Consider the following 18,422-nt stretch of genomic DNA (forward strand, 5'->3'; position numbering starts at 1 on the left):
ATATTTCTTAGTTAAAGTATTTACTTTACTGTTAGATTAAAATGTCTTCTCATTGAGAGAAAGTTATGGAAGAGTCTCCTTTTTATCGTTAGAGCCCGGAACAAGTGGCATTTTTGGAGACGGATTGAGTTGTTTTCTTCGACATGTTGGCGCCCAGCAACCCAGATCTGCGACCTGGAAGGTTACTATGTGCCTAAATTCAGGGTCCGAGTGTCAGCCGCATAATCGATGGAGATATGCTTCAGTCTATCTGTATATGTGTGGAAAATTACTATGCTTATCTATTTCTTAGCCAATCAGAATCATTCAACCTGAAGCAATGACGTAGCTTAGACCTTGGTGAAGGGTATACTGTAACTGCTGTGATCTTTGTAAATGTAAGCGGAGTGGCCAACAAACTCCTTGTGAGTCTTGAAGCTGACTTCTGCCTGATGAAACTGCAAACTGTCTTCAGTAAAAGAAGACCGGCTTCCGGGGAAAGGCTGGGTGGTGTATGCATCATTGTGCAGTGTAAAGACATTTGGATGATTCTCAAGTGTAAAGTCGCGAACCTGACTCTCAATTCCTCTCCCATTCCACCCCGAACGTATTGATTTAGGCAGGTGGGGATTTAGGTATTAGATGAGCTAAATAAAAATATTAGAAATGGGCATGTTTGCCAGGGATGCATCAGGAACGATCCCGAGAAAATTTAACCACAACTTGACTGGCTACAAACAAAGTTCAAATTTTTAGCCTTGTATTGCTTACAATGATTAATTATGGGTTGGGGATCATTTCCCTGGACAAGTGTGACTCAAGTTAAACAGAAATTTTGTGGAAACCCCTAATAGGTTGAATGTTTCCATGCAGCTTATGAAAATTAATGTGCTGCCAATGATAATGATTCGGCTATTGTGATCGAATCCGCCGCCTTCACCTTACAGATGTTTTTTATGCTCAAACAGCAACTTTACACACTAACTAAAGTTGATAAAGCATAATAGGACCCCTTTACACTAACACATTATGCCACTCACATGATCCCTCACATCCCTTTTATAAGGAAAAGGCTCCTCTGGCTCCACGTCTATTTACCTCATAGGGCAGCAGAGCAGCGAGAGAGAGACAGGTCTGGCTGCTCTCTTTGCCAAGTGTTCTTATGATGAGAAAACCATTCTCACATCCCCCATAGTCTGTTAAACGCACTTACTGTACATAGGCATATGATGGTATTACACACATATACAGTGGCACCATTTGTTGTTGATGGCCATTATTGGGAGAGTAAAATTACAGAACTGCAGCACTATTATTTGATCAATCAGGCACTGGTTTTGGTGCTGGACATCATAAGGAGTGTTGAGATAATGGTAAACTCTGTTAGTAATTTAATATTTTGTTTTCCTGTAAGAAAATAAAGTTTCCAGAGTTAGTCATACTTCAGCATATTACACATGTAAGTCATGTCCTGTGTTGTGGTGTGTGATATGCAGGGTAATGTCAAAATTTGAGGCCAGATGGTACACTGCGTATATTCCATTATTTAGCTTGCTTGAGTTCAGGACGAATAAAAGCCAGCAACCAACTTACCGCATTCACCTTTTAAATGGTCTGAAAATTAAGCTATAATTTCTGTAATAATTCACCATAATTCCAATGAGACTGGATGATTGCTGTATAACAATTTTAGGTTCAATATGCTGATTCCGCAGGCGCTGTGTGAGTTCCTCTGAAACCCTCTACCTCCCCCAGCTCCACCTGCCTAGATCTGCTACGGGAATAATGTCTATTTATGCATCATCAGCATATGCTCACAGCAGCTTGTCTGTGTATCTGATGGCAGTGGCAAATACACATATACTCTGCAGCAGCAGCATGTATAGCAGATCTTCTAATTTGGGCAACTTGAAAAAGATTTATTGTACAACTGTGATACACGGAAACAAAAAAATCACTCAGAAATTCAGTACTCAGTAGTAACTCTCAGTAAATTTCCCAATCAATTACAAAGAAACAGAAAGTAACACACTGAATCAATGGGAAATTTGAAGTAGCTGAAATAGTATTTTCTTTTAAAACATACTCCAATAATCTGTTTTATTTACAACTTTAAAAAAAAATATTATAATAAGCTTGAGCAACTCAGCTGTAGAATTGTGTGAATAGAAGATGAAAGTACTGAAATGGAAGAATGGCAGGGTTTGAAAAGAAATAAAGTTTAGAAAGAGGTGAGAAGTGAGAAAAGAGTGGAAAAAGAGACAAAAGAAAAAAGTTTACTATAGTACTCTACTTTGACCCAGTTGTAAAGCTGATATGAAGTTGGACTCAGTCATTATGAAATACAATCACATATCCTTCATAGGGATAAAATGCTCATTTTTTTTCTGTCTGAGAGGAGGTGAATGGGGGCAGATCATTTTTCACAGACAGATCATGAGATGATGTAAGCTGTGGAGAGTTGGAACCTGTCCTTTGGTCATGGATGAACATTTCCAGCAATTGCTAGAGGGACGGGACAACAAAGCCAGGACTATCACACTCATGCACATACATACACTGACATGAGCAGACGCACACACAAACACATAATCAGAACAAGGTGTTTCTGCTGGCCTTCAGCACTGCGAGAAAGCCAAGCTTGAAGACTCAGAAGATTTATAATAAAACCCCTCCTCCTCCTCCTTACACTGCTTTCTCAATCTCTCTTTCTCTGCACCACATCTGTTTTTTGGCCCCTCACATCAGGCCCAAGAGACAACAATATATAGGTCAACGTGCACAGCTGAAAGTATGACCGCACTCGCTTATTATCTGATAGAAGGACATTAAACAGACATGCGTTGCGTCAAGCAGAGGGTTACGAAACACGCTGTAGTCAATCTTCATCATGAGGTTTCTCATGTCTTCAAATGATTGGTGAGATCATGCTGGACTACTGCTGATTGAAAAGAAAGTATTTTCAAATAAATAGGTTAGACTGACCTCTGCAGGCAAATCTGATGAAGTACATAAAATCACAAAAGGGGGAAATTCAAGTGTGTGTTCACTACTCACTGCTCCTAATGTGTGTACTTGCATTGGGTTAAATGCAGAGAACAAATTCCGAGAATGGGTTACCATACTTCACATGAGATCACAGCAACAACAACCATCCAATCGATTCCTGATGGACAAAATCTAGCCCCGCCCACTGTTGGGTGTAATGCATTACTAAGTAATTAATTACTACAATTTAATTACTTTTCCCTTGAAAAAATGTCAAGTAAGGGATTACTCTTACTTTTTCTGTAATTTAATTATTGTTACTTCTGATGTAAATGGATTAAACACTGTATAGAAGAAAATTTAAAGAGTATAGAGTGTTAAATAATCTATATAACAATTCTAAATAAAAATATGCTGGATTTAACATCCAAGCATCTAATTATAAAATGTATGTTTTTAATATAACCTTTTGCCTTTAAATACATTGTTCAGTTCAAGAACAATTTATGCAATTTTATATTATTTATTTGAAGAATTCAAAGAAGAAAAAATTCTAGTTCAAAAAGCCGTTTCATGACTTTTTAATTTTGTATTTAATTTTTTTTATTACTTTTTTATGTTTATTTTATTCATTTATTTTCATTATTAATGTTATAAGTAAATGTTATCACGTTTCACTCAGATATTTGTCACAAAAGGAAAGAAAAAACAATCACAGGTTATGTTTCATGTCGACTTTAATGTCATTCACTCTTAATTCATTCATTTAAAACATCAGTGAGTTTATTGATTGACATAGTTAATGAGTAGCAAATGAGTCCAAACGCAAAACTTCCTTTCCATCTCAAGACTACATTTTTGGATATTTCTTTTTGGCCAACCGCACAAAGTCTTCAGCACTGTCCAAAGACACCAGGCGATCCTAGAAAATGATCATTACAATTAAAATGTTTCATTTATCCTTCAAACTGACTGAACCGCTTGTAAAACTGGGACAACCTTGATCAAGCAAAATATAACAATACTGTAGATAGCTCGTCCATGTAATGTACACATACGAGATTAGGACAATTTACCATGACGAAGACGTATCTTTCGCTGTTGCTGAGCCCACAGGGGAAGAGGCTTGTCTCCTTTGACACTATGTGCAGCAGTTCTCTGGCCTTCTCCACATTCTCCCAGTCACTCCGAATGGTTTGTCTGTTCACTGTCAGTAAGGAGTCCACCTCCCTCTGGTAACCTGGATCAACAGCATACAGATACATTTACATGAATGCACGTCTTCAGACACCACGGCATGCTTACGCTCCACACAGCCATTACATGGGCAAATAAGGGTCACGTTTGACTTGGTATTCTATTGCTATTATCCGCTGGCATTGTGCATTGTACATTTAAGCTTAAATAATCAACCGTTTTAAGCACAAAATGAACATTGTTCTCGCTGTGACAAGAGATGGAGAATTTAATAAGACAGAGAAATTTGAAAATAAAGAATAAATATAATATAAATAAAACAAAAAAATATAGATAAAAATACATACACTACCACCCAATGGTTTGAGGTCAGTAAGTCTGAATCTCTTATGCTCGCCCAGGCTGCATTTATATGATCAAAAATACAGTAAAAACTGTAATATTGTAAAAATATCTATTTTCTTTTTTAATATATTTTAAAATGTACTTTATTCCTATGATGCAAAGCTGAATTTTCAGCATCATTACTCTCTTCAGTGTCACATGATCCTTCAGAAATCATTCTAATATGCTGATTTGCTGCTCAAGAAACATTTCCTTATTATTATCAATGTTGAAAACAGTTGTGCTGCTTAATATTTTTGTAGCTACTGTAATAAATTTTTTCAGGGTTCTATGAGCAGAAACTTCAAAAGAAAAGCATTTATCTGAAAGATAAATATTTTGTAACAATGCCTTGACTGTCACTTTAGATCAATTTGATGTCATTCCTGAAAAAAAGTATGAATTTCTTCATAAAACAAATCTTACTGAGCTCAAACTTTTGAACATACTGTATATAAAACAAAACATATAAAGATAATATAAATATATTAAATACATTTTGAAAAAAATAAAGAAAAAAATGAAAACAAAATATAAATATATAGTCCACCTCACCCAGCTGAAGCAAGATCTTCTTCCAACGTGTCCCGACTTCTTTACGAGCACATCTCAGACTGTGGATATCATAGTTCAGCTTCTCCCATTCCTAACACACACACACACACACACACACACACACACACACACACACACACACACACACACACACACACACACACACACACACACACACACACACACACACACACACACACACACACACACACACACACACACACACACACACACTTCCGACTGAGTAAGAATGTCTGCTGTGCTCATGTGATTTTGGTTTACAGTTAAAATGATTAAAATGTAGCGAGGCCAGATCAGTGTCCTGCTGTCCTCACCTCACCTTATAGCACTGTGTCTGAAGTGAACTCTTCATCACTTGTCTTTCTGGCACAGTTGAGTGAGCCGAATTCAATTTGAGAAAATTGGCAAATTACATCGGCCTAAATTCCAATGTATTTACTTGTAGCCAAACTCTAATGCAAAAAAAGTAAAAATCGCATCTTCTCTAAAACACGAAGCCGTAATTGGTTTTGAATTGGTTCATGCATAAATATAAGATAATCTGAAAATGTGTGAGCTGATGTTTGAATGCATGCATTTGAGTGTTGTAAATATGACATGTAATGGGTAGAGGGATCCTGTCTGAATATATGAGGCAGCTGTGGGCTCATTGACACACAGATTATTGTCACACTTGATATTTCCCAGAATTAATTTTCAAGAATTGTGTAAGCTGTCATTCATATGACCATATTTAAGTGCAACTCAGAATTAACTTGAATAACTGCAGTAAAATATATTTGCTTGCTTAGTTCTGTATTTGTGTTCGCACATCTCATAGTGCATGTGTATTTGTTCCTCACCTCAGTATCTTTGTCCGCTTTGTTCCTCATCTTGATGAACGTGTTTAATTCAGCATCTGATTCCCCCTCAGTAATGGAGATGGAGGTTTGAGTGCTCTCCTTCTCTGCTCCACATCTGCTGTCCTGAAACTCACGACCCACTGCTGTCTCACTGTCCCTGGACATACTGGGCCTGCATTAAAAGACTTTATTAAACTACACTGTACAAACACATCTGGATAAATTTCTGTTAAAAATGATATTCATGAATTTGTAATTTCTACAAATATATAACTATATATAATTATTATAATATACACTCACCTAAAGGATTATTAGGAACACCTGTTCAATTTCTCATTAATGCAATTATCTAATCAACCAATCACATGGCAGTTGCTTCAATGCATTTAGGGGTCAAGACAATCTCCTGAACTCCAAACTGAATGTCAGAATGGGAAAGAAAGGTGATTTAAGCAATTTTGAGCGTAACATGGTTGTTGGTGCCAGACTGAGTCTGAGTATTTCACAATCTGCTCAGTTACTGGGATTTTCACACACAACCATTTCTAGGGTTTACAAAGAATGGTGTGAAAAGGGAAAAACATCCAGTATGCGGCAGTCCTGTGGGCGAAAATGCCTTGTTGATGCTAGAGGTCAGAGGAGAATGGGCCGACTGATTCAAGCTGATAGAAGAGCAACTTTGACTGAAATAACCACTCGTTACAATCGAGGTATGCAGCAAAGCATTTGTGAAGCCACAACACGCACAACCTTGAGGCGGATGAGCTACAACAGCAGAAGACCCCACCGGGTACCACTCATCTCCACTACAAATAGAAAAAAGAGGCTACAAATAGGAAAAAGAGGCTACAATTTGCACGAGCTCACCAAAATTGGACAGTTGAAGACTGGAAAAATGTTGCCTGGTCTGATGAGTCTCGATTTCTGTTGATACATTCAGATGGTAGAGTCAGAATTTGGCGTAAACAGAATGAGAACATGGATCCATCATGCCTTGTTACCACTGTGCAGGCTGGTGGTGGTGGTGTAATGGTGTGGGGGATGTTTTCTTGGCACACTTTAGGCCCCTTAGTGCCAATTGGGCATCGTTAAATGCCACGGCCTACCTGAGCATTGTTTCTGACCATGTCCATCCCTTTATGACCACCATGTACCCATCCTCTGATGGCTACTTCCAGCAGGATAATGCACCATGTCACAAAGCTCGAATCATTTCAAATTGGTTTCTTGAACATGACAATGAGTTCACTGTACTAAAATGGCCCCCACAGTCACCAGATCTCAACCCAATAGAGCATCTTTGGGATGTGGTGGAACGGGAGCTTCGTGCCCTGGATGTGCATCCCACAAATCTCCATCAACTGCAAGATGCTATCTTATCAATATGGGCCAACATTTCTAAAGAATGCTTTCAGCACCTTGTTGAATCAATGCCACGTAGAATTAAGGCAGTTCTGAAGGCGAAAGGGGGTCAAACACAGTATTAGTATGGTGTTCCTAATAATCCTTTAGGTGAGTGTATATATATAATTATTCTTATAATTATTAAATATAATTAAGATATTCAACAATAAATTATTTAATTTCTTATTTTTGTCATTATAAATTATCTTCAATTGTTTATACCCTATACAAGAAATAGACCAATTTTATATTTGTCATTTTTACAAATATAAAACAATAATTATTCTTAAAATTATTAAATAATTAAAATATTCAACAATAATAATTCCTCATAACATTTTTTTAATCACTCACTGCTTGTGGAAATTAATTAAATTGTTTTCCCTTGATAAATTATTCTTTAATGTACCTACAAGGAAAAACACCTATATAATATCACATTTTATAGTTGTAATTTTTACAAATATATAACAATAATTCTTAAATATAATTAAAATATTCAACCATAATAATTATTTTTATATTTATTTTTCCTTTGTAAATATTCAAAACCAATATTAACCATTTCTATAATAAAAAATTACTCACTGCTTAGTTTTCATTTATTTTTTTAATTGACAATAAATTATTTTTTAATTATGTACTCTATACCAGAAAAAACTGCTATATAATAACACATTTACTGTATATTTGTCATTTTTACCGATATTTATTTGTATATTAATAAAAATATGTATTCTTGTATTATTAAATATAGTTAAAATATTCAACCATAATAATAATCAAGTATTTATTTCTTTTTTCAAAAAAAAAAAAAAAAATCACTCTCTGCTTGTATTAATTTCTATTATTTTTCATAACAAATTATTCTTTAATTATGTACACTCTATACAAAACAGAAAACACCAACATTTGGTCACTTACCTTAAAATGCAATTTTTCTCCTCAGTATTTCCATGAATAGGACAGCAGCCAGAATAAAAGGCGCCCATTTAGAGCAACAAAAAAATGTTCCACCTAAAATGAGCTAAAATTCAGTGCATCATAATACTCATAGTTATAGTAGAGCCGACATCCTCCATGCACCAGGACAGAAATGTGTGCTGCTGAAGTTATTTCTCCTTAACTTGATAATGGGCGACTCTGGCCATGTGACTGCACTGTTTAAATGCCCTTGGGACTAACAACAGGCAAGGTAGTCAGGTCTAGCACAGATATAAAAAAAAAAAAAAAAATGCAAACATCTGCGGCTTATTTTAAATGTATACATTTATGTCTATATATACTGTATATATATATTCAGTATATGTTTAAATGACATTCTGTACTTCATGTGAGCCACATCTCTGGACTTTCTTTCTAACCAAATTGCTTCAGAATTCAATGGACTCACATTGCGCAACAACAGTCAGCATTAGTTTAAAAGAGACAGTTGTTGGTTGTGGGAGAGACTCTGAGAAATTACACCAGGATTGTCCTTTTGAATACAGTTTAATACGAATCAGTCTCATGCATGTCATACAGTGATACTGAGTGTTAAGTACGGCTCATTACTGCTCTGGCTTCAGGTTTGAGACTTTGGCCTGTCGACATGTACAGGCTTGGGCGCAGCTCCTTTCTCTTATTAGATTCAGCACTGGACTGTCTGTTGGAGCCAAGGCTGTTTTTCCTACAGTACACATACATAAAATGAGGAAGTAAAGTCTTGGCCAATATCTCTTAGGTTATTCAAACAAGAGTCAATGCCACTTGAGTGCATTTCTTATTATATATATATTATATATATATGTATATATATATAATAAGAAATGCACTCAAGTGGCATTGACTCTTGTTTGAATATATATATATATTTTTTTATCTGATCCAGATAAAGTGAGATTAAAATATAATGTAGATGCCAGTAACCTGGAAGAGGAAGGAGGAAGAGCGATGATTCGCGGTCGTGTCGTCAGCACCAGCTCACCCAAGAAAGCCTCCATCATTAAGTTCTGCAAGGTGTTGAGCAAAATGTCCTCCAGCAGGTCACAAAACTCAGGAAACCTGCAGAAAACAAAGAGAGAACTCACTTATTAGGCATCTGGCACAGCACACTTCCAAGGTGTTCTTATTAGTTCTTTCAAGAACTGTCATTTTTTATTTAAGAACTTAAACCCACTGTCTTGGGAAATCTGGTTACTGTACAGTATATGAGGGCATTTTTAAAAGTGTGATTCCCATACATGGAATAGTCATGGAAATTAGTTTTTTGTTGTCTAGCTCTGAAAATTTGTATTTGGCTATTGTACTCAATACTGTAATCAAGTTAATTGGCCATAACGCCTGTAAGTATGGAAATGAACTGATACTGATCATTTTAACTAGATAAAGAAGTTTATCAGGAGAGCTTTTCCCCAAAACATCCTTAGCCAACTATGGTTGCATCATAATCAACATAATTCAACGAGTCGGTGTTTCCTAATAGTTCTAACGAACATTAGCAAATAGCATTGCAAAGTTGTATGGTTGGAAGTATAGTTTCTTGGTTGTATGACATGTGGACTTAATCAATCCCTATCTTGAGTAAAATAAGAAAGCTGACAAAAAAGAAAAGCAATCTTTAGATTTCATGTCCGTAATTCATAGCAAACAAAAAAATGCATTAATTCGATCTCAAACATTTTGTTTAATTAATAGATGTCCACCACCTGTGTGACATCATTAACCAACATGGTTGAATGACAACTTTGAACGACAAAATTTATAATAATTCAATTTAATAATTTTACTATACTGCCATACATAAGTTTAAAAACAAGCAGCTTTGTCAGTAGCACAGCAGAAATATACACATCAAATATAGTCTTCGACAGTAGGGGGCCATGCAGTGAACCACTGCAGACTCGAATTGCAAAACTAATGTTGACTGCTTTAGAACAGCACACCTGCGAATGGACTCCTGGACCTTCATCTGTGTCTCCTCCTGTAGTTCTTTCAGAGACTCCCGGTCACACTCACTCCAGGGTCTGTCTGCAGTGCTACAGTTTCTGGTGTAAGTCTTTGCTGGAGCGGCACTGGACATTTCTACAGGGTCCTGGCAGCCTGCAGCAGAGCGGGGTTGAGTTTGTGCGGGGAGGGCAGGTGCAGGAGCGGGTCGCAGCTGTGTGAAGTACGGCACCTGCTCAGTGTCGCCCTCTACCAGAGACTGCTGGAACTGAGGCTCATCTAAAAGACTCCTGTAGAAGACAGTGAACGGTGTGACCTCGCATTGAGGAAGACTAGGAATGACAATTATTCCATTTAAAACGACAGAAGAGAATGTGCATTACCGTTCAAAAAATCGGGATCAGGTTACTTTTGTGTTTTTGAAAAAAGTCACATGCTCATGAGGCTATATTTTTTTGATCACAGTAAAATTGCGTAACATTAGTAAAATATTTCTATTTTAAAATATAATTTATACCTGTGATAGCAAAGCTGAATTTTCAGCATTCTAATGATTTGATGCTCAACAAACATTTCTTATTATTATCATCAATGTTGAAAACAGTTGTACTGCTTAAAGGTAGGGTAGGCAATTCATTTTATAAACACTTTTTGCAATACTGGTTGGAACTCTCTTCACATCTTGATAGCAATCTATAATATAAGTGGTCTAAATATTAAAACTTACATCTTCTGTGAAAGTCTCAGGACAAAACATTTTCATCCAATCATTGCATTCGGTCCTCGGACTCTGATTTATGCGTTTCTCTGGCAACACTATAAACTTGTTTGTTCATTATTATTGTAATGTTACATGCTTTGAGACACAATGTAATTCTACTTTGCAGACTTTTGAAGGAGGCGTGGTTTTGGAGAGCGCACTGAATGGCATGCTTTCAATGCTAGCTTGCTATTGCTAGCCTCTCTGAAATTGCCTACCCTACCTTTAATGTTTTTGTGGAAACCGTGATACATTCTTTTCAGGATTCTTCAAAAGAACAGCATTTTTAAAAACAAAATCTGTTACATAATTATAAAACATGTCTACTTTTGATCAATTAAGAGTGTCATTTTTGATTAATAACAGTACTGACTTCTTTAAAAAAAAAATAAGTTTGATTGGTAGTCTATAAATTAGACAATGTAAGACATACTGTAGTAAAGAATTGAGCATGTGTGTGATGACGTCTCTCTCGAGAACAGTGAGAGGGGGCAGGTTTGCCGGAAGATGGCAGCTCTCGCCTGTGCCAGACTGAGAATGCTTGGGCTGCGTAGATCTGAAAGAAATAGAATAATAGACATTTGTTTACTTTTAATCCTCAAACTAAATCCTCCAGGTTTCAATGAAATAAATTCCAGATCAATGCTGACTTTTGCACCCCATTGTACCTGTTGATGTAATGAGTGTTGAACTGAGTGGGGAAATGTGTCTGGTACTCCATGAGGCTGTGAGAGCGTGCCGTAACAACCAAGTGGAGCAGTGTAGGACAGGGAGGCTCGGGGCGTCTCCTCCTTTCCTGGCCTGTCTGCTGCGGGACCCGCTGTTCAGCCCGACTGGGTCTCGCTGAGGGACCGCCCACAGCGTGATCACTGCTACTGATGGGCGGAAGGGCCTGCCATATGGGGAACAAATCATTAGTCTCTCATTTAGAAACAAAATGTACCATGTAAATTAAATTCAAAATTTGGGTGAATCACATAAATGAATTGTCTTGACTTCTTGGTTTACCTTATATTTTCTTGTGCCAGTTTTCTGTTCAAGCACTGCACCTTCCTGAGGAGGATAATTCGTTTTTTAACATGATGGTTTGATATGGTGAATGGGATGTGAAAGGCTACTTGTCAGCGTTAAAGATGTGTGATTTCTGACCTGATTGCATTTATCCAGTTGCTTTGCCTGTAGCAGGTCTTTCTCAGTGAGTGTAAACTCATATTTCTGTCTCTCTGTCTCCTCCTCCCAGTGTTGCAGGTCTTTGTGATACTGTGCTAGCATATTCACAAGTGTTATCTGTCAAAGAGAGCCACAAACATTTAGATGTGTTTCCAGTATACAGTGGCCCCAAAATAATGTATGTGGATATTATATGAAGTCAGTTCTCCTCAAGTTTAAACAAGTGGCCTTGATTTTTTAAAAGATATTAATACTTTTATTCAGCAAGGATGCATTAAACTAATAAAAAGTAACATTAAAGACTACATTGTTACAAAAGAGTTATATTACAAATAAATCCTGTTCTTTTAAACTTTCTATTCATTAAAGAATACTGATGTACAGTACCACAAAAATATTAAGCAGCGCAATTGTTTTCAACAATGATATTAATAAATCATGTTTCTTGAGCACCAAATCATCTTATTTGAATGATTTCTGATGGATCATGTGACACTGAAGACTGGAGTAATGATGCTGGAAATTCAGCTTTGTCCTCCAGGAATAAATTACATTTCAAAATGTATTACAATACAAAACGGTTATTTTAAATTGCAAAAATATTTCACAATATCACTGTTTTTTTTACTGTATTTATGATTAAATAAATGCAGCCCTGGTAAACATAAAATACTTTCTTTCATAAACATTTTAAAATAAAAATCATACCGACCCCAAACTTTTGAACGGAACCTTATCAAATAAGCATACTGTATGTGTCTATACGTGAATGTGTTCACTGGTGTATCTTTGTATTTGTCACCTCGCAGAGGAGGTCTTGTTGGTAGAAAGCGGGGCTGGCTGAGGCCTGTATTGTCACGATGCAGAGAACACTTTCCCCTGGTGCAAGACGACCACTCATAGGACAGATCCTTACAGTCTATGGTCAACATTACAAACAAACACATGCGACCAATAGTCAATATATACTGAGTAGACTGGTCATGTTATCTGATCAGTACACATTTTTTGGAATGTAATCACAATTTTCATTTTTGCCTGATCTAATACCTAAAATATACACACCTGCTGGGATTCTGTGCTTGTTACATTCCACTTATACAACACTTGGTCTGTGTATGAGACATTGGTCAAAAAAAGAATGTGTGTGCTTCGAGAGCACACTGGGATATCACCAAAACACACTCTATCTTCAGACAGGAACACCACCTACAGAGAGAGAGAGAGAGCGAGCGAGAAAAAAAAAATTCTGAAATTATTGTGAACGTTCATGTAATTTTACAGTAAAATACTGTTGCATTTACCGTACCTTATCGTAGAAATATACAGTAGCAATTTTTATATTTTACATCATTGAACTCAAATTTATGGTAAAAAACTGGCAGCTGTGGTTGGCAGTACTTTACCGTAAAAAAAATACGATACAAATATTTATGTTTTACGGCATTGAACTAAAGTTTACGGTAAAAAACTGGCAGCTGGTTGCAAGCAATTTACCGTAAAAAATATGAATATAAATAAAAAACATGCCAGCTGTGGTTGCCTGTAATTTAAAAATATTGTATTACAAACCAATTTGTCATAAAAGTTATTACTGAGAATTACCAGAGGTTCAGACGTTGATGGTTTATTGAAATTAATAAAGTTTAAAGTCACCATTATGGAGATGAGTGTTTGCTTTAGTTGGGCTCTTGACCCTTGACTTTCTAACCTTAGATTTTCTCTGACTGCATTAACTGTGTTTATAAAACACATTCGTTATGGCATGAAAATCAGAGAAAAATATTTAATCAGGTGTTGTTGGCTATTTATTGATGATAACATAATCGTCATGTAGTGGCCTGATTCACTGATCTCATAAAGAGTCTTATCTTTTATTGTATGACGAATGTTTAATACTAATATATTTCATGTTTTTGAGTGTAATAGCTCTGTGACCCTAACGCATGCGAGTCAGCAGTGACATAATCTGAAGAACTTTAAAAACACATGGTGTACAAAAAAGGTTTTGAACTACTGTACGATTTAGACCAACACAGACATCAAGAATCAGTGTATGAATCTCAACAAAAACAACAGTAAAAATAAAAGCAGATCATAATAATTAAAAGAAAATACTAAGGCAATTCAGCATAATTTATTCATGCTGCAATGCATGCTGGGAGATATTGATGAGTTTTGAATGATGGCTCCCATCCTGCACTGCACTTTTATCATCATCGTTGTTGAGATTCATATGCTGATTCTTGATGTCTGTGTGTGTCTGAAAGATACAGTAGTTCAAACCTTTATTGTGCACAATATATATTTTTTTAATTCTTCAGATTATCACAACACTGTTGGATCACATGCTGTAGAATCATAGGGCTACTACAATCCATAATGTAAAATTAATGAACCATATAATCAAAGGTAAGACTCTCAGTGAGTCAGTCCTCTACATGATGATTATGTCATCATCAATAGATAGCCAATATCACCTGACTCATTATCTCTCTGATTTTCTTATAAACACAGAGTTACAGCAGCCAGAGATAAACTAATCTTAGAAAGTCAAGGGTCAAGAGCCCAAATAAAGCAAACAAATGAATTGTTTCAAATGAAACAATCTAAACATCTGTTAATTCTCAAACAGAACTGTATGAAAGAAATAAAGACAATCTGGTTAATAAGTGAAGCTGGTAATGCTGTTTGTGGAGTTGTTTAATCGTCCTCTGCTGAGATCTTGAGAGATTTAATGTCTTATTTTATCTTCAGTTGATTTCATCTAAGGCTGTAGTTGTTTTGTTTCTGCTCGTCGCTTCTCTTTTTTCTGTTCTTGTTGTTTCTCTAAACCGACATTTCCAGAATTCCCTGTGTGACACTTCACATTTGATGTTATTTCATTTAAATAATTATGTTTCTTCTTAGTTTTTGTTATCAGTTATTGACCACGCGGCCAATAAAAACAGGGTATCCAAACAAGCGCGGAAATCAAAATGAAAACCACACCTACTTTTGCATGCATTGCATTGTATTTCGTCCATTAGATCAAAAGATCTGAAAAAGATATATATATATATATATATATATATATATATATATATATATATATATATATATATATATATATATATATATATATATATATATATATATATATATATTTATATATATATATATATATGTAAGATATATACACATATATGTATATACATACATACGACACAAAAACTAGAGGTCCACCCACTTGGAGATTTCTGGCCTCGGTACTTGTGTGGAGCAGCATTTGCTGTAAACGAGCAGCTTAAAACACAGTATCATGAGCTCCATGAGTGTAAAAGAACAATGCAGCACTTCACTTCAAAACACATTTAATTAAATCACCTTTCTACGATGTGATAATCTCACTGAATCGCATCACGATTTTTATTAATTTTGCAGCAATAATAAACACCATCATTAGACTGCAAATTTTGTCATCTTTGCAGAATTTACTGCAAATACAGAGCATTTGTGATGAGATTTTGTGCAAACAAAACCTGTCAATGCATTCTTGCACATTTGAAATGTTTGCATCTCTGATGATGTTAGTCACCTAACACTGTTCACCAAAAAGAAAACAAAAATGCATCTAATGACAGGTGCAAAATGCAAACAAATTGACAAAAGTAAAGACATTTTTCAGGGGAAAGTGTTTGTTTTCAACAACAAAAAAGATATCAGGGAAACCTTAGTCATTTTTAGTCACTTAAAACTAAAACTATATCAAAATGCATTTAAAGTAGTAATGCATTTAAGACTTACTGGTATAAATATTATAATTAAACTTTATTTGGAGTACTTCTTCATTACACAATGCACATTTCTTAATATTAAGCCTAAAATGTGTTTTAATATCACTATTAGTAAGGATAGTATGTAATCTCAGTATAATATCAGTCTTTAAATGCAAGATATTTAAAGTGTACCTAAAGTACTGTATACTTGCAATATTTCCACTTCAGCACAATCAAATATACTTAAGTATACCTTTAGTTGGACTTCAGCACTATTTCTGGATAACTAAAGTGCATTAAGTACAACATTAGTTGTTCCAATTTAGGGTATTTATACTAAGTACATAAATATGTAAATGTATTTGTAGTATACTGTTATGTATTTCAAATACATTTTAGTATATTTATTTTTTCACTAGGGTCCCATCATGTGCAAACATACATCAGCAGTCTCATAAAATGTCTGATTTAAAATTTAACGATCCTTTAATTTATATTAGTTTGTATACTGGTTCAAAAGCAGATCAGACTGGCAATGAGAGAGGGCATTTTATAAAAGAGATTCGAGAAATACAGGCCTAGGTGAGATCACTAGTGACATCACAGCTAAGAAAATTTAGAATGTTGACAATCGCTATAGCGAACACAGTCTGTTTGACTATCTGCATTAATCTGTACTGCTTACTTTACTAGTTTGTTTGCTTTATTGCAAGATTTGCTCTGTTTGAAAATGAATATTTATTCTGCAAGTTTCATTCTGCTCGGTTGCATACAATTCAGTTGATATATTCAATCTGCAAGACCAAGTTTGAACTGTTGTCTGGAAGATTGAGCTGGCTCTCAAAGAAGCCATGCTGATCACTGCGAGTCTGGTGCTGGTGCGGTACTTCTTCACCAAGGTGAACAAACATGCAATGCAACATGCAACTAATGCAATGCAGTCAGAACGAACCACACAAGAAAAACCGATCGCAAAGACAACGAAGGGACAACAAAAATGGCATTTCACAAAATATCAAAGTAAGCTCATTGTCATTGTACCATCTCCATCTGAGCATATATTCAAGTAAATCAAGTAAATTATCATTTATGCAGTAAATTGCACAATTGAAATGTTATGTTTTGTTTTATTTGCTGCTCTAGGGCTAGGCCTTAATGCCATTCTTGATAAGGAGGAGGAAGATACTTTGTTCAGGGCGAGCCCAGCTTTAAAAGGTGATACACTTCTTCAAAATCCTTTAACTTCTGGTATATGTTGTATAATTATAAAAGGGTGATCTTGACATTTAAAGATAGCAGAATTATTTTTGAATTAACAGTGCAATCAAACAAATAGGGTCATTGTTTTTAAAAAATCTTTCAAAACTGATAATGCATATTTTTGAGTCATGAACAATGTGTTTAAACAAGTTTCTGTTGTTAAATAACATTTCAATGTGTAATTTTTTTTATGTCAGACAGTACAACCAGTTAGTTGTATCTTTAGGAGCGGCAGAAACAGCGGTTTCCATGGTAACGGCTGTACACAAAGCAGCGCAACGCTCATAAACGCTGCTTTATCAGGAACAATAAAGAAATATTCAATGAAAATAACATCGAAACTTTTCTAAAGACAGTCAGTTCCCTTCAAAGATACATTCACATAAAAAAACACGCCGCGTTTTGACTTTGAAACGTGCAGTGCTCATGTTTATTCAACGATGTTTCAAAAACACAAACAAAAAAAAGGGGAGAGGAGTCAATTGCACGCGCAGGTGTGGCGCGCTTTAGCGAATGGTGACCACAAGCTCCTCATCAACAACGATCAGATTGGAGAGCTAACGTTAACTGTTATTAAATATGAGAAAAAGACTGCGGACTTTTGACACATCTCGGAATAGTTAAGAAAATAACAGACAAATTGTCCTCTTGTAATCTGCTATTGGTGAGTATCTAACGTAGGCTAACGTTACCCTGATCCTTATGAATCTCACTCACTCACTCACATTCACTAAACGCCAAATAATACAGATTTTAATATAAATTCTTGCACTTTGTTCGCCCTAGCTGGCATGGTGATGAAAAAATAAAGAGAAAACGTTGTTTTAGATCTAAACACAAAGATTAATGCGTTAAACAAGCGTAGTTGACCGTTATTGCATCTCTTCAATGTACGTTATTGCATTTGCAATGTAACGTTACTATTGAAAAAAGGAATATATTTTAAATACAATAAAGTATACTTTTTTCATTAGGGATTATTTATCCTTAGCACCCCTTTAAACTGTTAAGCCCCCCTTAGCACCCCCAAGAAAAAAATCCAGGAGCCGCCAATGCTTGAAACCTACACGCAAGTTAATTAAACGTTTATAGACATAGAGACTACACTCGTTCTGCGGTACCGTTGCTCTCACGGAATAGATAGACTATATATGCTTATTTAACTTTTTAGTGTTA

At 35.6% G+C, this 18,422-nt stretch overlaps 2 protein-coding genes across 2 annotated transcripts in view; both read right to left on the reverse strand.

Annotated features, from left to right (window-relative positions):
* Nucleotides 1-3,694: 3,694 nt before the first annotated feature.
* Nucleotides 3,695-8,447, reverse strand: LOC308692153 (melanoregulin). The gene is made up of 5 exons (XM_081367916.1): nt 8,298-8,447; nt 5,967-6,138; nt 5,104-5,194; nt 4,044-4,207; nt 3,695-3,889 (listed from the first exon to the last, which is right to left on the reverse strand). The coding sequence occupies exons 1-5, from the start codon at nt 8,363-8,365 to the stop codon at nt 3,818-3,820; spliced, it is 567 nt and encodes a 188-aa protein (XP_081224042.1). The 5' UTR covers nt 8,366-8,447; the 3' UTR covers nt 3,695-3,817.
* Nucleotides 8,448-8,847: 400 nt separating this feature from the next.
* Nucleotides 8,848-18,422, reverse strand: part of cfap65 (cilia and flagella associated protein 65) — a gene marked incomplete at its 5' end in the record, with an annotated part of 31,021 nt that continues 21,446 nt past the window's right edge. The window contains 9 exons of the mRNA XM_081368531.1: nt 8,848-9,042; nt 9,282-9,416; nt 10,298-10,588; nt 11,492-11,614; nt 11,727-11,950; nt 12,067-12,111; nt 12,208-12,345; nt 13,031-13,147; nt 13,294-13,437. Of these exons, the coding sequence (XP_081224657.1) occupies nt 8,910-9,042; nt 9,282-9,416; nt 10,298-10,588; nt 11,492-11,614; nt 11,727-11,950; nt 12,067-12,111; nt 12,208-12,345; nt 13,031-13,147; nt 13,294-13,437 (1,350 nt within the window). The 3' untranslated portion in view covers nt 8,848-8,909. The remainder of the gene's footprint in view (nt 9,043-9,281; nt 9,417-10,297; nt 10,589-11,491; nt 11,615-11,726; nt 11,951-12,066; nt 12,112-12,207; nt 12,346-13,030; nt 13,148-13,293; nt 13,438-18,422) is intronic.

The sequence above is a fragment of the Scardinius erythrophthalmus genome, assembly GCF_964197995.2.
Source record: "Scardinius erythrophthalmus genome assembly, chromosome: 6".
In the NCBI taxonomy this organism is placed as follows: Eukaryota; Metazoa; Chordata; class Actinopteri; order Cypriniformes; family Leuciscidae; genus Scardinius; species Scardinius erythrophthalmus.

What these genes read in the sequence shown, in the direction of transcription:
- LOC308692153 (XM_081367916.1), bottom strand. Translation starts at nt 8,365, where the DNA reads ATGGGCGCCTTTTATTCTGGCTGCTGTCCTATTCATGGAAATACTGAG. An exon ending in GAGAAAAATTGCATTTTAAG is followed by an intron (nt 6,139 to 8,297) that starts GTAAGTGACCAA and finishes CTTTTAATGCAG; the next exon opens with GCCCAGTATGTCCAGGGACA. An exon ending in AAGCGGACAAAGATACTGAG is followed by an intron (nt 5,195 to 5,966) that starts GTGAGGAACAAA and finishes TGTGTGTGTTAG; the next exon opens with GAATGGGAGAAGCTGAACTA.